Raw genomic sequence first — 18,252 nt, 5'->3', positions numbered from 1 at the left:
TCCACAAATGTTGGCAAGATCTCGAGGATGGATGCTCCTGTGCTCTGCCAATGTGCTCTTCGTAAAGTTCAGGAGCCTACTTGGTCATCTTCCTTTTCTGCATGCTGACCCTGCAGAGTGGCTCTCAGTTCCTATTTCCTGAGGATTTCATCTGCTGTAATACTAAACAATGTGACCTTTTGATTAGTAACGATAAAGTTCAAGGCAGCTTTTTTTCACGTACTTGTCATAATGAAGGCATGAGTTAAGATGAAAAGAAAAAATAAGCAGGCCTTTCAGGGCTCAAGAAGCAGGGCTACCCCAAAAACCCCTTTGAAGTAAATTAAGTCTATGCATGTGATATAGCTGCCTTGTCTGTCGTCTCTGATCTTGTTAGAAGACTTTGAAATTTTGCAGTGGAATTGGGAAATCTTTAGGATACAGCAGCAGTGGGGAAGAGACCCTTGTTCCTTCTGGTCTGGGTGACAGCCACTACGACCAGCCAGTTTTCCAGTGGGTTAAAAAATATCTCTGAGTCAGTTTACAGAGCCATTTCCTCATCCAAACAAGAAGACAATGTGTGGAAGAGCTGCAAGTAGGAGAAAGACCAATCTGAGCAAGAGAAAGTAGTGTTTTTCAGTGACAGAGATGAATCTGTAAAGACCATCATCAATAGTTCTGCAACTCACAGGTCAATTGTCATGTTATTTTTTCTTAGTGCGTTTTTATTAATTCTTTATGCTAATAATTTTGCTTAGTGATGAATGGTATACTCTGCATACCTTATTAATCTAGGCATCACATATCAAAGAATAGAAATCACAAATATTAATATTGTCATCCTAGAAATGATGTTTCATTTCTTTTTCATGTTCACATGACCTACACTCACAGGACATGCCATCCCCTTTTCGTTTTGAGTTCTCTTACTCAGTATATCTTTCTGATTTAATTCTGTGCTGATATGTGCCTCTGTTAGGTTGCTTACTTTTCTCAGATTTGCTCTGCTTAAATCCCCCCAACCCCCCTTTATTCCAGCTTTAAGATACTATTTGTTCTGTTTTTTTTTTTTCCACCATGGTTCTTCCAACTAGCAGCTACAGTTTGTTACTCTTGAAATGCAATTATCTCTAATTCCAAATGGCTCTTTATGGTTAGTCTTGAGACTGCTAACATTTATTTTTTTTAGCTCCAAAGTTTTGCCGTCAATTGATTCTCTTCACAATTTGTTCAGTCTTGTGGATACCTAGACTGTCTGCCCCTGCATCATATAAAAGTTGCTGTTTTCTCTGTCCTGGCTAACATCTGCCCTGTACAAATGCTTGTCTTGTCATCTTGACAGTTGCTCATCACAAAATGCTTCTTAGATCTTTAGATGTCTGTCTTTGCCTGCAGATACGGGTTGTGTTTTGGATCCTCTGAATCTTAGGAACTTTCTCATGGTTTGTGTGTCCCGTCGCTGCTCACACTGCCTTCCAGCATTTGTTAGAGATTCATTCCCTACTTATTTCTTTTTTTTTCCTCTCCCAGCCTTTCCCCAGTGTACTTTCTCATGGTCTGAATGACAGCTCTAACTGTTCATTGGTCTGTGCCAACATATGGTACGTTCAGGCTGGGATATGATCTTAATAAACAGATTTCATCAGGCAATTCTCCGCAGTCAGATGGTGGGTTATCCTATACAAAGCTTCAGTGTGAAGTCTGTTCTGTGTTCCTCCTGTTGCTTCTTCAATGTCTTTCTCACTTGTCTCAGCAAGACAGACAAAATCATGCAGCAGCAAGTGGCAGGAATCTTTTTTCTTAAATGGCATTCTGTGATGATATTGCTATCCTTGTTCAGTCTTTGTTTAGCAGGAGCATACGTATGTTTGTATTTGGAAAAATCTTTGGGTTTTCTTTTCCTGAGCAGAACTGTTCCCTTCCACGCTGCTGCGTAATCCCCAGCCTGCACAAGCAGTCCTGTGGTGCTCAGGAAAAACTGGTGTGCTGCTTATTCCACTCCTTCAGTCAGTTTTATAAATATTATTTCAAAGGATTTTGAAAGGTTTGGTTTTTTAGTATTCCACATTGTTAAAATATTTGCATTAATTCTGTGCTTGACTTTCTTAGATTGCAACGGTGACGTTAGCAGGGACTAGTGTTGCCAAAGTAGCATTGGCTATGAGATGCAGACATATGTCTATAAGGATGGGTTGCCAAGATGTAAATTAAAAGGAAATGGGAAGCTGTATTCCTAAGCAATTTTTTATGATCTTTAGTGATGTCAGTATTTGTAAAAGTTTGTTTCACTAGTTTGGGGATATGTACAACTTCTGAGCATACTTGTGATAGTTTTATGAAAGATCAAGACTGTTATAAAACACTTCTACTTAAATTATGACTTTTTTTTTTTTAGGTCTTTTACTGTCCACTTGGAGTAGGCTTTAGAAATCCATTTTAGCAGCGTATTACTTAGAAATTGGTCCATCCATTCACTTTGGAATATCTGCTGCATGATGAACTTAGTTTGCTAATTACTTCAGGAAAAATGACCTAACCCAGTAGCTGTCCTGATCAGGACCTGAAACTGAATGGAAGCATTAAGTGGATTTCAGATGCAACGCACAAACACCAACAGCCTGTTTGATCCATAACTTTTATTTGCTGTTTTGCAGTGTAAAATGTTTTTCCCCCAGCAATTTGAGTATGCTAAGTTTACTGTAAGGAATGGGGATTTTTGGGGGGGAGAGGGGAGAGGGTTGGTCTTGGAGTTTGGGGGAATGACTATTTATTTGGTTTATATGTCTGTCTAAAACTAGATTCCATTTGCCCATAAAAGACCTTTTAGTGTTCGGTGTATTTTCAGTAAGCAATAATTTCATATGACCCCTATGCATGTATTTGAAGCTTTAATGAAAGAAGCATTAGAAGAAGGTACGAATGGCAGGCTGTTGTATTTTGCAAGTCTGCATTCTTATGAACTGGATAGAGAGTATGAACTGGTATGAAAACTCCTTTCTCAGATAAGAGTTTTTGAATGTGTTCTCTGATAATTATTTCTTTTTACTCTTTCAGGTATTCACTTATAAACAGAGCACAATCACACACCAAAAAGTAACACCTATGCATCAGACGAGTGCAGAGAGTGTGGAAGACATGGCAGCCCTAGTAGATCTTCATGAAGGCTCTATTATGCATAACTTATTCCAGCGATATCAGCAAGATAAAATCTATGTAAGTTTCTTCTAAAATTAAGAAAAATATCCCGAGGGAATGTTTTTGTCTGTGTAACTGCTATGTGTGTTTTGCTGTTCTATGGTAATATGTGCTGTGAAGTTCTCCAGTTCTTTGTGTATATGAGTGGAGTTGAAGCATGCTTTGTCTAGAGACTTATCAACAGCAATGGAAGGAGAAGGCAGCTCAGGGCTGGCAAGGCAATCCATTGCAAACCTCCAAAAACTGCTAGACTGCATGTCTGTACACTTCCATTGACTGGGTTGCGCAAAGGATTCTTGTATTTTCTCTCCTTTAGCCTCGTGTATATGCCGTGTACATCTACTGGAGATGCACACTATTGGAGATCCAAGATTCAATTCTGACCACCATAGCCCTTTTTATTACAATAGAAGGGGGAAGGTATTAGGATCCTGAGGACTGTACCATTAAAGCAGAGGACCTATGCTATTAAATACAAGTAGAGTTTGGTGTGTGTGAGAACAGGCAGCTGTTTAGGACTCTCAAAAACTAGGAGTTAGCCTACACAGAATTCTTCTTCTCAGCTCTGTAACTAATATATTATTTTTCTTTTTTTTTGTGATTAGATTCACCATCTCTTAAATATGTTTATTAGTCTTGGTCTGAATAGATATTAATATTTCCTGAATCTGGAACTACACTAAATGTGAGAGAGGTACAGGGAATATTAGTTGCTGTAAGAGGTTGTGAAATCTCACTTTTCAGTTGTTGTGTGGTGGAGGTGGTTGTTGTTTTCAATAATACTTAGAGAACATAAATAATTCTTGTTTGAATAATCTTTATAGACCTTTGATTTGGCCATATACATGTTTTATTTCAAGCTTCGTTTAAGTTAGGCTTTATTTTTTTAAACATGAATATGTGTTAATGTAAAGATTTCCCTATATTTAGAAATTTATTGATGATAAAAAGGAAGAAAAGGCACAAGGAAATTCTGTCCTTTGTAAATTACCTTAAAGGGGCTTTAGAATCCTAAATGACACTTAGAAATCTAAATGTTGAGGTGGTTCTCTTTACAAAAGTCTTTATTTTTTTTTATTTTTATTTTTTCCTCGAGCCAAATGAACTATTTTGCCTTTCAGAAAAACAGTAAACAAAAAATAAGCAGCATATGTGAGCAATTGCTTGTGCTGGTACTTGGTAAGAGTTTAGTTTTCCATTGATATTATTAAATTAGACATTAACACTTGGTGCAAGTCTAAAAATAAAAAATCCATGTACTCATGTGGGATGTGGATGTCAACCTTTCCCCCTTTTACGGAGTGTGAGTAAAGGAGGTAATTTCTTGAAGAGGCAAAGAATATCTTTGTTCTGAAGACATGTCTTAGTTTCTTTCCTAGCTTGTCAAGACAAGTTTAGGATATTTCGATACTTGGTACTCAGTGTAGTGTAGATTTCTAGACAAACAGATTTGTGTGCAGTTAGTGATTGATGACAGATCTTCAGTTGCTGCTGAATACTCACTGTCCTTTCGGTTTTGCTAATGCTACTTTTTTTTTTTTTTGATGCAGCTCACCTGAAAATTGATTGAACAAAGGTGATTGGAAAAAAAATAATTTAAAAAAGTGTGTTTTGAAATGCATATGTAAGAGTCTCTGTTGTCTGGTATACCTAACCAGGGATGAGAATGAGAATCATCTCTCTCCTCATTGGTATCCCACTTTTGCTATGCCAATGGCAATGCATTAGCAGGACAGGCTTCCAGGAACAGAATCCCTGAGAAAAGCAGATTAAATAGCTTGCATTTTCTGAAAACTTGATAGGTGTATATGTGTGTGTTTTAAGAAGGGGTGTTGTCAGATTAAACTGCAAAATAATGTCTGTTCAAGCCAGAATCTCTTACCTGTAGTGAGCTGTTTAATGATAATTTGATGTATGATTTTTTTTTCTTTAAAGAGAGTAAGAGAGACTGAAAGGTGACTTTACCTCTGTTAAACACATACTTGCAGCTGAAGAAATGAGGCTCTTGGTCATTCTTTTTTGCGACTAGACTAGTTCATATACAGGACAGTGAAACCCACTGGAGTTCATGGCAGGAACAAAAAACTTTACAGATTGTGCATGTGCCTCTTCTATTCCCTCCCCAAAGTCCTCTGCTGTGGCTAGTAAAAGCTTTGTGAGTGTAGTGTGCACACTACACTCATCTATCTTCTATCTATCAGCACCTTGGTTGTATCTGTCCCTTGTGAAGTAGGGATAAATCAGGAGGGCATGTGCCCCACCGCACTTTGAGTTGAGGGGCTAGTCATCCATGTGGAATACTTCTCTCCATTGCTGAATAAAAAAGCAAAATATAATTGCCATGTCCTGGCTTTTAGTTTACAGACGCTTGTCATTGTTTGTCACTGTGTCCCTGTTTACTTCAGCTCTGATCACCTCCTTGCCCACCTCCTGAGTGGAAATGTACTTTTTAGCTTTCTGTGAGTTCTTTGCTTGCAGTATTACAAACATATTAGTGTGGTTCTTGAGTTTAGCAGCTTTTTTTTTTTTTTTTCCTGTGGTAATAAGACTGGGAAGCACCTTTGTACACAAAATGAGGATTGCACTTAATTAGAATATGAGTTTGTGTGCTTGCTTTTTCTCACAAACTGGGGAAAAAATGGTATGAAGTGAAATACGCTAAATTGTAGTGTAAAGTATATATAATTTTAGAAATACAAAAGAAACAATTTAAAAGAAATTTAAACAGTTGCTTTCCCAGGAAAACAATATTTATGCAAGTCTTCCCCTGTTAAGTTGTGTGTTTGTATTTGATGAAGTGTTTATCCAGCAGTGAGCACTTCAATAAATATCTTCAGATGTTTGAGTTCAGTTTACTTTTCCTTTACTTGATAACATTTTTGCTTCTCCATCTCACTTAATCATACCCTTATTCCTAAATTTCTCTCTATTTCCTAATTAATACTATAAAAGATACTTTCAGTAGATGCCAAAGATTGTCAAACATGTCAGTGACTTTATTTGCTGTTGTTAACAACTCCAGCTATAAAGGTCAGCATAGGATTTTATGTATTTCTTCCCTTTTTATGTGGGTGCTGGGGGTGAGGGGGTGTTGGTTGTATTGATTTGACATATAGACTATGTTCATAGGGTAAATGATGCCTGGCACTGTACTTAATTTGTTGAGGCACCTAGCTGAATCTATGTTGTGAGATGAATGACAAAATTTGTTCTGATCCATATGCAATCATCCTTTTATATCAGCATCAAATCTGTCGACATCTAATTGTGATACTTCCTGTTTGTATTTCTGTAGAAGATAAAAGGGTATGTTTTTCCTTTTTAGTATGTGAAAAGCGTGGACTATACAGGCCCTTGCTAGATTCCTCAGAGCAGGCTCCTGTCTGATACTTTTTTCAGGTTTCTTGATTAATGCAATTTTTCTCTAAAAGCTTGGTTTTGGGCTGCCAAAGGGGCAGGGTTACTATGCCAGTGATGGGGTCCTGGAGGGGTTCTTGTTGCTACTCCCTCCCCTGTTTTGCTTAACAGGAACAGCTTGAGATGGGAGGTCCAGCTTTTCGACAAGGTTTAACACCTGTGTTTGAATTCTCAGATTAGCTTGAGTGCCAGGTTGGTGTGTGGAAAAACACAGAAAGACAAACATCAGTGCTAAAACTGGAAGGTGCCCACACTGCAAAATGGAGCCTTTTGTGAAGGCAAGTGAGGGATTTCATTGCCTCTGAAGCCAAGCCAGCAATGGGCTCATGATGCGGAGAGGGGAAGTGCTGCGGCAGCTGTTCTTGTTGCCGTTCAAAGAAGACTTGTTCCCAAAGCTGTTGATTCGGGTTTACTTTTAGTTAAATACACATCACAGAGGAGACTGGCTTAGTGTTGGAGAAGACACTGTAAACCACATCGTGTGCGAATTGTAGTACAGGACACGCAAATTACAGTGTCCAAACTGGTTGTGGGAGGAGCTGCTGTTCGCTTGTCTCTGTGGCCAGTGGTTAGGTGCTGGTGCAGGCAAGTGGATTTCAGAAGAGCACGACAGAGGAATAAAGAAGAGCTTTTGCTGAGGCAGAGGAGGACTGAAAATAACCACAGTATGCATCATGCACTTCCCTACAGAGGTTTCCAGTGCCAAATTGACCCTCGTTTGCCCATGTTCAGGCAACAAACAAGTTCCAAAGCACTTCTAGTTGTTTATTTTCCTGTTGATTTAACTCTGAAGTAGCTTAGTAAGACCTTTGAAGTAGCACTTCTTTGACAGGTGGCATTTTGTTTAGGCCAGAATCGGGTCCGTGTGCCCAGAGGGGTGTGCTGGGCCCAGCAGCCAGAGGCCTCTCGGAGCAGGGAGATGTGCCTCCAGCTTGTACAGCGGCCAGGAGGGTGAAAGCACATAGCCTATTTTTGCTCACTTTCAAATTAGGACTGCAGATTGCCCACCAATAATCATAACCATCTGTTAGGTTTGTGTGTCTTTATAAAAAAAAAAAAAAAAAAAAAAAAACCTTCTGTACCAGCCACGTAGACATGTAATGCTGTAGCAGCCACATCCACATCAGAGGAGGGTGGTGGTAATTAGGAGCTCAGAGTTTGTGGCTGGTTTTCTTTGTCTCTTCAGCTGAAGCAACAAATATGGAATGCTCATCTATCTGTACTTAAAATCAATGTATAAATAAATGAATATACCTTTTAAAAATCTATTTGTGCTTATTTGCTTTAGCAGCATATTCAGATGTAGTTTGTTAAATCATCTAATTATTGCATGTTTATCTGCCTTGAAGTCAAGAAGGTTCCCTGAGGGAACTAGTTGTTGTTTGTGCAGTATTAATCAATAACCACTGTCGTGTTTGTTTTTTTTCCCTCCAAATTCTGTTCGCAGACTGAGACACCGTAGTATATAGGTCAGTTGCTGTCTGTGACTTGTTTGTCTAGGTTTTTGCATATTTTTTTTTTTCTGAGTAAAGTAAAACACATTTCAGAAGCAGTGCAATTGCTCTGTCAACAGTGCCATGTCAACAGGAAGTAGATGTTGTTGCGTGTTTTTTAGTGGGAAAACCACAAGGCACGTTGATACCTTGGTTAATTGAACAAAGTAAGACAGATGTAATTTATGGAATCTGAAAGCACTGCTGTTTGGATGTCCCCAACAGTGGACACAAGTTTTAGGTAGAGGCGGACAAAAGAAAATTGGTGAAAGACAGTAGCTCCAAAATGTTTTACTAGAAAGACAAAAATTATCGTGATTATTTTCTTAAGCAGAAGAACTTGGAAGCTGCAGAATGTGCAGAAAACTGGACCTTAAAAGAATGTGTATAAAGTACCTCTACATGATGCTGGACAGCTTTGGTCTTCGGCCTACCATTATCCGTAGTCCAAATAAGTGTGGGCCATTGACAGAAGAAGAACAATGACAATTTAAGCCACCTGGTAATCTGCACTTCTGTCAAATTTTCAGTAATGCTGTCAAGTAACGAGTACATTGTGAAAAGAGGCCAAAACATTTCCTTGCTTCCACATAAATCTTACTTACTATAAAATATGTACATATAAATGCTAGTATTGTACATATACATTTAGACCAAATCCTTAGTTATTTCACTGGCTCATAGAACCACATTTAGTCTTATCTGCAAACTATCTGTAATTGCACAGTTTTTTCTATACGTATCTAATACTCTAGGGCAGTTCCAAGTAATCAGTTTGCAGGATCTGCTGTTTGGTCACTGAAGAAACTTCTGTTTATTTAATTGCTATACTTTACTGTAAATAAATTTAGAAGTCATGTTGATGAATCTGTGTTTTTTCATACCTTCTGTTAAGGTGCCTTCTACACTACTGCAGAGAATGGGGATAATTGTCTACACCAGGTCCTTTAATGGAGGTGCACCAAACAGCTCAGTTGCTAAGATTGCATGAAAGATGTCTATATATAGGTACTTACCTCTATAATTAGCACGTTATGCTTACATCAGACAGTGTTTTCAAAATGTAGTTCAAAGTGAGTTCATGTCTCCAAGCATTAATTACAGCTTCCGTTTCACATCTGTTATTGGAGAGCAGTAGACAAAGATTTATGTAAACACAGCAGGCTTTGAATTGGAAATTTAGTGGAATCTATATCTGGTGATCACTGTTTCTAAAAGATGGTCAGTTAAATAGATCAAGATTTGTCTTCCAAAGACCAATTACTGTTATTTTGTTATTTTTCTTTTTAAATCCATATTAAAGGAAGAATATAGCTGTAACAATATGAGTAAAGTAAACAAATGCCATTGATTGGTTAACCAACTTTTATTCTTTTTTAATTGCTCTTTACTGCTGAACTTGTGACACTGCTAATAATAACAATAAAAACTTTACCTGAAGTCCCTACTGAAAACATTGGGGATTTCTAAGGTGTGTATACTCAGATCTTAACAAATCTTTTGGTCTGAGAAGTTGTGGTCAACATAATAAAAAAGGAGTTGCTCAGAAAGGTCTTTGTGGTTGAGTTAGCTATCGTGTTTTCAACGGCTACACAAACAACTTGATTTTAGGTAAATTGCTGTTACAGTTTGTAGTAGGTTAGGTTCTCTTGATAACCTGCTATGTGTGTATGGTGCAATAGTTATATTACTGGCCATCATCAACGGACTCTGTCAGTGAGGAAGGTGAGGAGGAGGAAGACAAAGTTCTGTTAAAATAACAAAAATCTTGCTTTTTGCCTGCTCTGTACCACTATTTTTCTTTCCATTTGGCTAGCTGCTAAAAGAATAAATGATGCATGAAGGGTCAACGGTAAATTCCTGTTGATTTCCATGAGTTTTGAATGAGAACTGAGTCTTTTGTATTGAAAACTACAAAGTGGAAATCTTACCATCTTGTACAGACTTGAGCATTGGTGATGATATTGCTAATGTTTTCTTAGATTTGAAGGATTGCTTTTTGCATTGGCTTTTCCACATCTTTATTGAATGTCACTGGTAACGATGTGAGCTGAGAAGAACAGAAAGTAGACCAATTTGAAGTTATATTTTTTTAACAATTGGATTGTAAATGGTGCTGGATACTTCTGCATGCACCTTTGTATTGCTTGCAGGTAAGGTTGATCTCCTTTCTTCAAGGTTTATTTGCTCGCAAACATCTACAAAGGAGGGTAGGGATTTAAACTCTGAAACTTAAGCCACTTGTCTGTCACCAGGACGTGTTTTCTTAATGTGAATTGGGCTTTGACTGTAAAGTGAGCTGCACAAAATTTACTGCTTGTGCTACACAGACCAAATGCCTTATTCCAGCAGTTTAAAACTAAAAAGGCTATAGACAAGCATTTTAAGTTAAAAATGTTATAGCTGCTGTCTACCTGCTTAAGTGGATAGTTCATAGTGAGACTTTAATTTGAAAAGATTTAATCCATTTCTCACAAGCAGTTTAAATTATTTCCTTTTGATGTCTGTCAACATTTATTTTCAAAACACAGTGGGATCTAGACGTTCCCTTCAGCAGATTTGGCTACTAATACAGTTTGCTATCTTAGTGCTGATTTGTAGACCCATGGCTACTTGACTGTAGTTCAGTGCCATCCAATAAATAATCTGGAATTGACTTCATTTTGGTTATTCAGGCTTTTGGTTTCTATTTTCATGCTCTGTTAAAGCATACTTTCTATTCTTCCTACTTGCCTCCTGAAAGAGCATTTTTTGTAGGAGAGGCTTAAAATGCCTAAAGCATGCAAGTTTGAAAAATCTGGATATCAGTACAGAATATACTTGCAGGCAGAAAAAAATCAGATCTCCAAAACTTTATATTAAAAATATTTCTCCCGAGTTCTGGGGACACTGATTTTGGCGATATCACTGAATAGAAGTTTTGTTTTCATTTGCATGTGTTTTCTCTGAAAAGCCCCTTTATCTTAGCAAGATTATCGATAGGAAGGAAGAACTTACTTTTCCCTTGCTTGAGGGCTAATTAGACCTTCAGACAGCTTTGAAAAAGGCATTTGAACATTGTGCAATAACAAAGCAGGAAGAAGAACCAATGTGTGGCCACAGGCCATTTGAAATGAAGAGCCATGGGGTCTCCACTCTTTGTGGAGCCTTTTCTGATTTGAGCTAGTGTTCTCCTCATTAGAGCCAAGCTGTGAAATTGAGCAAACCTACAGTCACATTATGTATTGCTGCACATGAAAATGTCAAAAAATCAATGTCTCATTCTGATTGATCATGTTTTTGGTTTTTTTTGTGTGTTTTGTTTTTTTTTTAATTCAGGAGGTCACCTTCTCTCTTCACTTGGCCATGGAAGAGATTCTTCCATAAGAAGTAGATGTTTTATATAAACAGTCTAGGCAGTAGATTGCTGAAGATCATTATCCTGACATCCAGTAGACAGACCTGCTAAATGGTAGAGATTCTGTTGGTTCTCTTGTATTAGTCAGCAAAGAACAAGGAGGCTTGGTCCTTCTTATACTGAGGAGAAAAATTACTAGAAACTGGTGAATTTCTTAAATCAGGAAAGGTGTCCATCTGATATTAATATTATAGTCTTTTACATCAGAATGTTTTTACTTTTTACCTTTGGCTGTAACAACCCTTTTGTATCAGTTTTTCATTATATTAGTTTCACATTCCCCACCTGGGTTTTGCCATTTCTGGTTTTAAGGTATGGGTTTTTTCTTCTTTGGCCCTTTTAATATTCTTGGGCACTTATTTCTTCGATGCCAGTTCATCTTGTATCCTCCAGGGGAAAAACAAACAAACAAACAAAAAAAACCCATTGGAGATCCTGTAGGTGTTGTGTGGATTCTGGATAACATTTGTGAAGTTACTCGAGTATCTCGATCCACAAAGAATTGTCTGTTCCATAGGAGAAAGTTAATGGGAAAGCAAAGGGAGTGGATCTCAACTTGTGGAGATCTCTTGTTTTTATGCAGGTTCTTCATTATCTCTGAGCCTTCTCTTGAGTTAAGCTGAAAGATACAGCTGCCACTGCACTCTGTTCTGCTATTTCTGTTGGTAGCTAACGTGAACAAAACCCAGTTTTTACCCCTGACGAAACACAAAGATTTTCTAGCTTCAGTTAGCTCTCTAGAACAAGGACGCTATGGATGTGCAAGGTTGGAACTGTAGGGAGTGGAAAGATTAGCATAGTTTAGAAGTTAAAGGTAGCTGGGCTGCAAAGTTTGTCTTTCTTCGTGAAAAGGTAACATAGCCTTTGTCCTCAGAGAGGCCTGGAACAGGGTGGTGTAGGTTAAAGCTTGGTACCAATGGAAGCGTAAGGTCACTTTAACAGAGTTGAAGAGTGAATGCAACAGACAAAGATGCAATTAAAAGGGGATATTGTTGCCCAACAGTTGCCTCTGATCATCTGAAATCATGTATAAATATTTCAAATTTATTCCAGAATCTTGCCATGAGCTGTGCCAGTAAAAACAAGCATAAAGCCCAGCTTTGAAAATACCTTCTTCTGTTACTCCACAAACCTGATCTGTTCTCAGCACAGAAAGGGAAAAGGCCATCAGGGAGGGGAGGTAGCTGGTAGAAGAGGCTGATGCAGCTTACCTTGTGGAGCAAAGCACATGGGAAAATGCAGTTAAGCAGTGTGAATGTGTCTGGGAAGAGACTTAGAGAAAACAATGAGAGGGACAACATTAAAAGGTAGGTCTTGAATGTAGGCAGCTGCCTGATGGCATTTGAACTTAGTGACATGCTGTCTCATTCTGATTCCCTTCAGAAGGTCATCTCCTGTGGATGCTAACTCCCATGTTTATAGGATGTTTTGTGAACACACAGGCCATCTCATTTTGCAATCAGTTCTACAACTGACTCTGAGAAGAAGGAAGGAGAATATATTTGTGCGTATGATATGCACACATAATGATGTGTGCATTGAGAAGGAACACAGTGATAAAGAAAAGCAAAGCTGATGTAAATTTGGGCTGATGGAAACCCACCATGAGTCACCAAACATGGTGAGGGCTGCAGAAGCCCAAGCATGTAAGGATAATTACAGAGTATGACATTTTCATCACAAACATGGCTTGATTGGTTGAAAACATCTAAACTTGTAGTCTAGTAATTCAGTTTGATTATGGCTTTTAAGAAAGGAGCTTGGCTTCAGACATTTTAGCTTATAATTTAGGGAGAAAACTGGATTCCATCCCACTGAAATTAGCTCAAGACCAGCTGAAAGACACAGCATACTTACCACAGAGAGGATAAATCAAGAATCTACCATGAACAACAGCATTAATTTTCATCCCGCTTATGGCATGCATATGCTCCTTCTGCTCCCTTCCTTAAAAAGCACCCCAAAATATGGTCCAGCCATCTTTCTCCTTTTTATGCTAACATGTGTATGGTGGTTGACCTAGTTAGCTTTGCTTCAGCATAAATGCAGTCACCATTAAAATTAATCCTCTTACGTGGGAGAATTGGGGAAAAATTGAGGCTCTGCCTAGAGCATTAAACAAACTTTTAATCCCAGGTTTTACACCATCAAACTTCGAAATTTAGTGTTGAGGAGATAGAGAAATTTGACAGCTATTTTGTGCTCTTTTAAGACTGTCTGTATTTGCATGTGCTATGAAAGCACAGGTGTTTTAATTCAATAGTGTTACTCTAGCCTACATGATAAAAGGTGTGAGAGAGATGAGGCTTGTGTGGAACATGGATGATCTTTTAACATTTGTTATCTGAAGGTACCAGACAGTGGCTTTCTAGTGAGCCAGTTGCACTACAGTTTTATTTCAGTTTCCCTTATATTAATGGCAAGACCAGAAAATGATACTTGTTTCATAAATTGCCAGGTTGATACACAACCACCACCACCAAACAAACTAAAAACAGACAGTAGCCCTTACTCATCAGACATGGAATCAGTTCCATCAATGATTGTAACAAAGTTGAGAGCTGTACAAAAACAGTCTGGAAACATAGTTTTTGATGCATCTGCAAACATGATTTTGTTTCCGCAGTAAGGATAGTTGTTTTTTTTGGCCCAAAGCAGAATATCTTGAAAGTGCTCTGAAAAGAGGGTTGGGTGCCTAGAGTGCTGTCTTAGTATTAATGCATGTATCTGTGACCAAGCATCTTAATTCTGTATTTGATCAGTTCCAATGTTCCTAGTGTCATGCTAAACAATGTTTCAAAGAATATATTGATATTGGCGTCACTGAAGAAGCACGGTGATTGAAATTAAGTAATGTAGTCTTTTTGTGCCTGTTTTAATAGTGCAAGCAGTTTTAGCTTCTCTTCTGATCGTTGATCAAAGACTTCATTCAGGAGCAGCGTGTAACGCCCTTTAACAGAGTCCTCCTGCCTTCTCTGTCACCTTCCCTGTAGCATGATATGCAAAGCCCAAGATAAGTCCTTTTCTATTCTTTTCGTTTTCTTTTAAAGAAAGAAGGAAAAATTGGATGTCTCAAATACTAGAAGTCAGGGAATTACAGAGGAGTACGTTGATGTAGTGGGTTAAGAGAGGTCACGAGAAAAATAGTGTGGGATAAAATTGATGACCTTACATGGGAAAACCAGGCTTGGATAAAACACAGAGATCATTAAAGAATCCTTGGGAATAAAAAAGCTATTGTGGAGGAGATGCCTGAGTCTTGGCATGAGAGGGGAAGAAATGGAAGGTGGATGATTGCTGGACATGAAGCAAGGCTGAAAGGATGTATGCAGAAAAGATTTTGTGAAAACGGAAAAAGATGGAGAGCAAAGGTAGTCCTGATCTACACAGTGTGATTGGTTTATAGGATTAATTAAGTGAACGTGTGCTCGGGCTGCTTCCTTATTTGTTGCTTGTTCTGTGTAAGAAAAGTTGGAAAAAGAAAACTGAAGGGGAAATTTCAAATTCTACTTTTTCCTCTTTTATTTAGAAAGCCTTTTCTACATGGGGTAGAAAGATGTTTAAAATTATATTTAGCTAAACTATTGCAAACTTTTTTCTCATCATTTTAAGCTAACTTGAAAGAGATTATTTCAACCAAGATAACTTCTGTAGTGATAGACAGGACTACTCTGACAATCTGTAGTTTCTCTGGAGTATTTCTGTGGGTGTCAGAAATCTTTGTGAGCTCTTGAGCCTTGTTAAAGAACTAAGTTGTTCTTGAGTGTTTGAAGAAGTCTGGGGTGATTTCTAGACATAAGGTTTAAAACTGATTGCTGTCACAAGGCAACAAGCAAAACAAACAAAGAAAGCATTTAGAGAACTGGTGAAAAATCTCTTCCTTTCTCAAGTACATCTTTCATTTTGACTCTTGTGATGCCATTGTCTAACTGAACGTCTAGCTGAGAAGACAGGGCTTGAACTTCTAATTTTGGAAGTCAAAGGATCAGCAAACAATCTTATTTCCTTTTTTTTGTGTGTGTGTGTTAAAAGGGGGAGCAGGAGTGTCTGTAGTTTGTGACCAGGATGCATTACCAATGTAAAATTTCAGTAAAAAAAAAAAAATAAGCAGAAAGCACCACATTGGGATTCAGACTGAATTACTCAACTTTTCATTTATTTTTAGATTCAAATTTGTTTATTAATGGTGATCTGATAATGAGTTGTTGCTGGTTTAGTCCATAACAAAAGAAACCAGGCTTGCAGCAGAAGCTCTACACAGTATTTCTTTGAAATACCCCTCAGACTTTTTCAGCAGGAAATTTTCAGAAATTTTCAGTCCACTTGCTGGTACTCTGGCAGACACATTAGTATTTTTCCCATTCGTAACTGCTTTGGAGTGCTTTCATTACAACAAGCAATTATTGACTGCGAGAATCAGATTAGAAACTGCAAAGAACAAAGAGAAGAATTAATTCACTCTCTTTTAAGCAAAGTGGAAGTGACATTCTTACATGAAAACACCTTTTCTGAAATTTCATCTAAGCAGCTGCCTCACAAGGTTAGCATAATAAAGTAATTCAGAGTTCCTGCTTTTGACTGGTATCTGCTTTAATTTGCAGTATGAATGATGCCTGGTGCAGGAAAAGTGCTCAGGAGATAGCATAACAGCCCTGTGCTTTTTTGTGTATCTTTGCACCCGCCTCACTTGCTGCTATCCTGCTTGCACTTGCAAAACTGGAAAGTCTGCCCTCAGAGAAAGCGGTTGAATGGGGAGGCTGATAGGATTCCTGAGGGGATGGAGGCAGAGCCCTGCATGGGACAGGGTGAATTGTTGGCACCTGCTCCCTGTCTGTGAGTCCAACCGTGCTCCAAGTCCATGACTCGGGGGCTTCTGGGGGTGCCAGGGTGGAGGCTGACAGAAGTGCGATTGGGTTTCAGTGAAATTGTGCTGCTAGTAACAACATGGGATGGTGAGGGGACAGGAAAAGTAGTGATCCTGGCATTGTTACAGCAAATGACTCTTGGAACAGAATCTGCTCACGGATCTGGAACTGCCTGTGTCATTTTGAAAAAGTTTTGCTGAAGTCATGGGAAAGATCATCTCAGGTCGAGAGAGCTGGTGCAGAAGTGGGCTGCTCTCCTGATACTTCGGGTTTGGAATAGGAGAAGCAAGAAGAGTTGCACTGCAGTCAGTGGTGGTGCTTTTTGCCAGTGCTTTATCACTGGAAGGTGGAGGAGTATTGTGGTGGTCTGTTATGTGTTTGACCACACAGAAGCTGTAGAGTGGATATTTACAGTTATAAAGTTGGGTGGTATCAGTGTTCATATGTTTGCTTGTTTGCCGTAGTATCTGGTTTGATGGTGTGCCTCAAATTACTATTCCTACTTCTGACTTCAGTCAGACTTTTTAGTAGGGTAAAGAGGTGGATCCGTAGCAGTATACAGTGCAGGCATTGACCAATAAACCATTCATGTAATTAAATATTATGGATATATCCCTGCCCATGCAATCTGTACTGAAATACGTATCAAGCTGAGGAAGTTTGTTCCTAGATACTTGCCCACTAGTTATTCAAGAACCCAAGAGGTGATGATCCCAGGAAATTAAACTGTTGTCTCGGTGCTCTAATTGCCCTGCGATACGATCTCGTGTTGAAATGGGATCTTTCCTCTAGCTGAAACCTTATGAGCTATTGTACAGTGTGGCAGGTTTATGAAACATATGGACTGTGAGCTCACAGCTCTGTAAAATACACCTCAGTTACAGTGAGGAAGAACATTCCCCTTGCATCTAATAAAATTGTCATCATTTCAAGGACATTGCTGTAGTCTCCTTAGCAAAAGCTGCTGCTGGTGTTGGGCCTAACAGAGGATGAAGCAGATGGATAATGGGAAATAAAGCATCAGGATAACAGTGAGAAAGGAGAGCGGATACACAGTGATAATTACGTATTAATTAAGGAGAAGAGAAAGGAGGCAGGTAGATGTGAAATGCAAATGCTGTGGAGACATGGAAGAGATTGAAAGAGAGGAAAGCATGAGGGAGCTGGTGGTGAGTGGGTCTTCACAAGTGCCCCTGCAGTGGCTTGCTGGAGGCAGTGCTGCAGGTGGAGGACATGGGGCCCCTTCCTGAAGCCCTCTGGGGATAAGGTGCTGCATACACAAAGAGAGCCCCAGCCCTGCTGCGAGCTTCATAGCCAATTCCTGTTGGTGATGACAGGGTTATCTGCTGACAGAGCATCTGTATGTACACAGGGACTGTGCTACAGAGCTGCAGCCCAGATCTTTGCAAGGCCACAGCAGAGCTGTTGAAGCCAGGTGCTCTAGCTTCTGGCGTGTAACCTCAGAAAGAGCGCTTAACAAAATAAAATTAGTATCACAGCGTTAACACCACATATATTGTATGCTATATCAATTAGTTTTATGTGCCCCAGAAATGTACCGGAAATTCTGGAGATAGTGTGCTTAATGTTATCTCCTGCTTCACTTAATTTGATTTTATTTTAAAAATATATTCAGGTGGCTAGACGATGACTGTGAAGCAGATGGAAAAGACAGAAAATGAGTAACAGTGCAAATAGGCTGTTGTACATGATCACGTTACCACAGTTTAATGAGTTAAGGCAATGGGAATGGGTATAAGCTACTACCTGGGTGGTTTTAACTGATGTGCTCTCTAATTGCAACAGGAGAGAAATGAATGTTGTGTCAGTTGCCATTGTGCATCAAAGCAGTAGTAAATTAAGTTGCATAAATTTAGTGTTTTGGCAGCATCTGCCGGTTCATGTA

The 18,252-nt window shown here is 38.8% G+C and overlaps 1 protein-coding gene across 2 annotated transcripts in view; it reads left to right on the top strand.

Annotated features, from left to right (window-relative positions):
* MYO10 (myosin X) overlaps positions 1-18,252 on the top strand; it is a 164,518-nt gene that overhangs the window by 64,853 nt on the left and 81,413 nt on the right. For both annotated transcript variants that reach the window (XM_082754759.1, XM_082754758.1), the window contains exon 3: positions 3,034-3,192. In XM_082754759.1, the coding sequence (XP_082610885.1) occupies positions 3,034-3,192 (159 nt within the window). The remainder of the gene's footprint in view (positions 1-3,033; positions 3,193-18,252) is intronic.

The sequence above is a fragment of the Aythya marila genome, assembly GCF_965140915.1.
Source record: "Aythya marila genome assembly, chromosome: 2".
Lineage (NCBI taxonomy): Eukaryota > Metazoa > Chordata > Aves > Anseriformes > Anatidae > Aythya > Aythya marila.
This window is presented reverse-complemented; position numbering and strand designations above follow the sequence as displayed.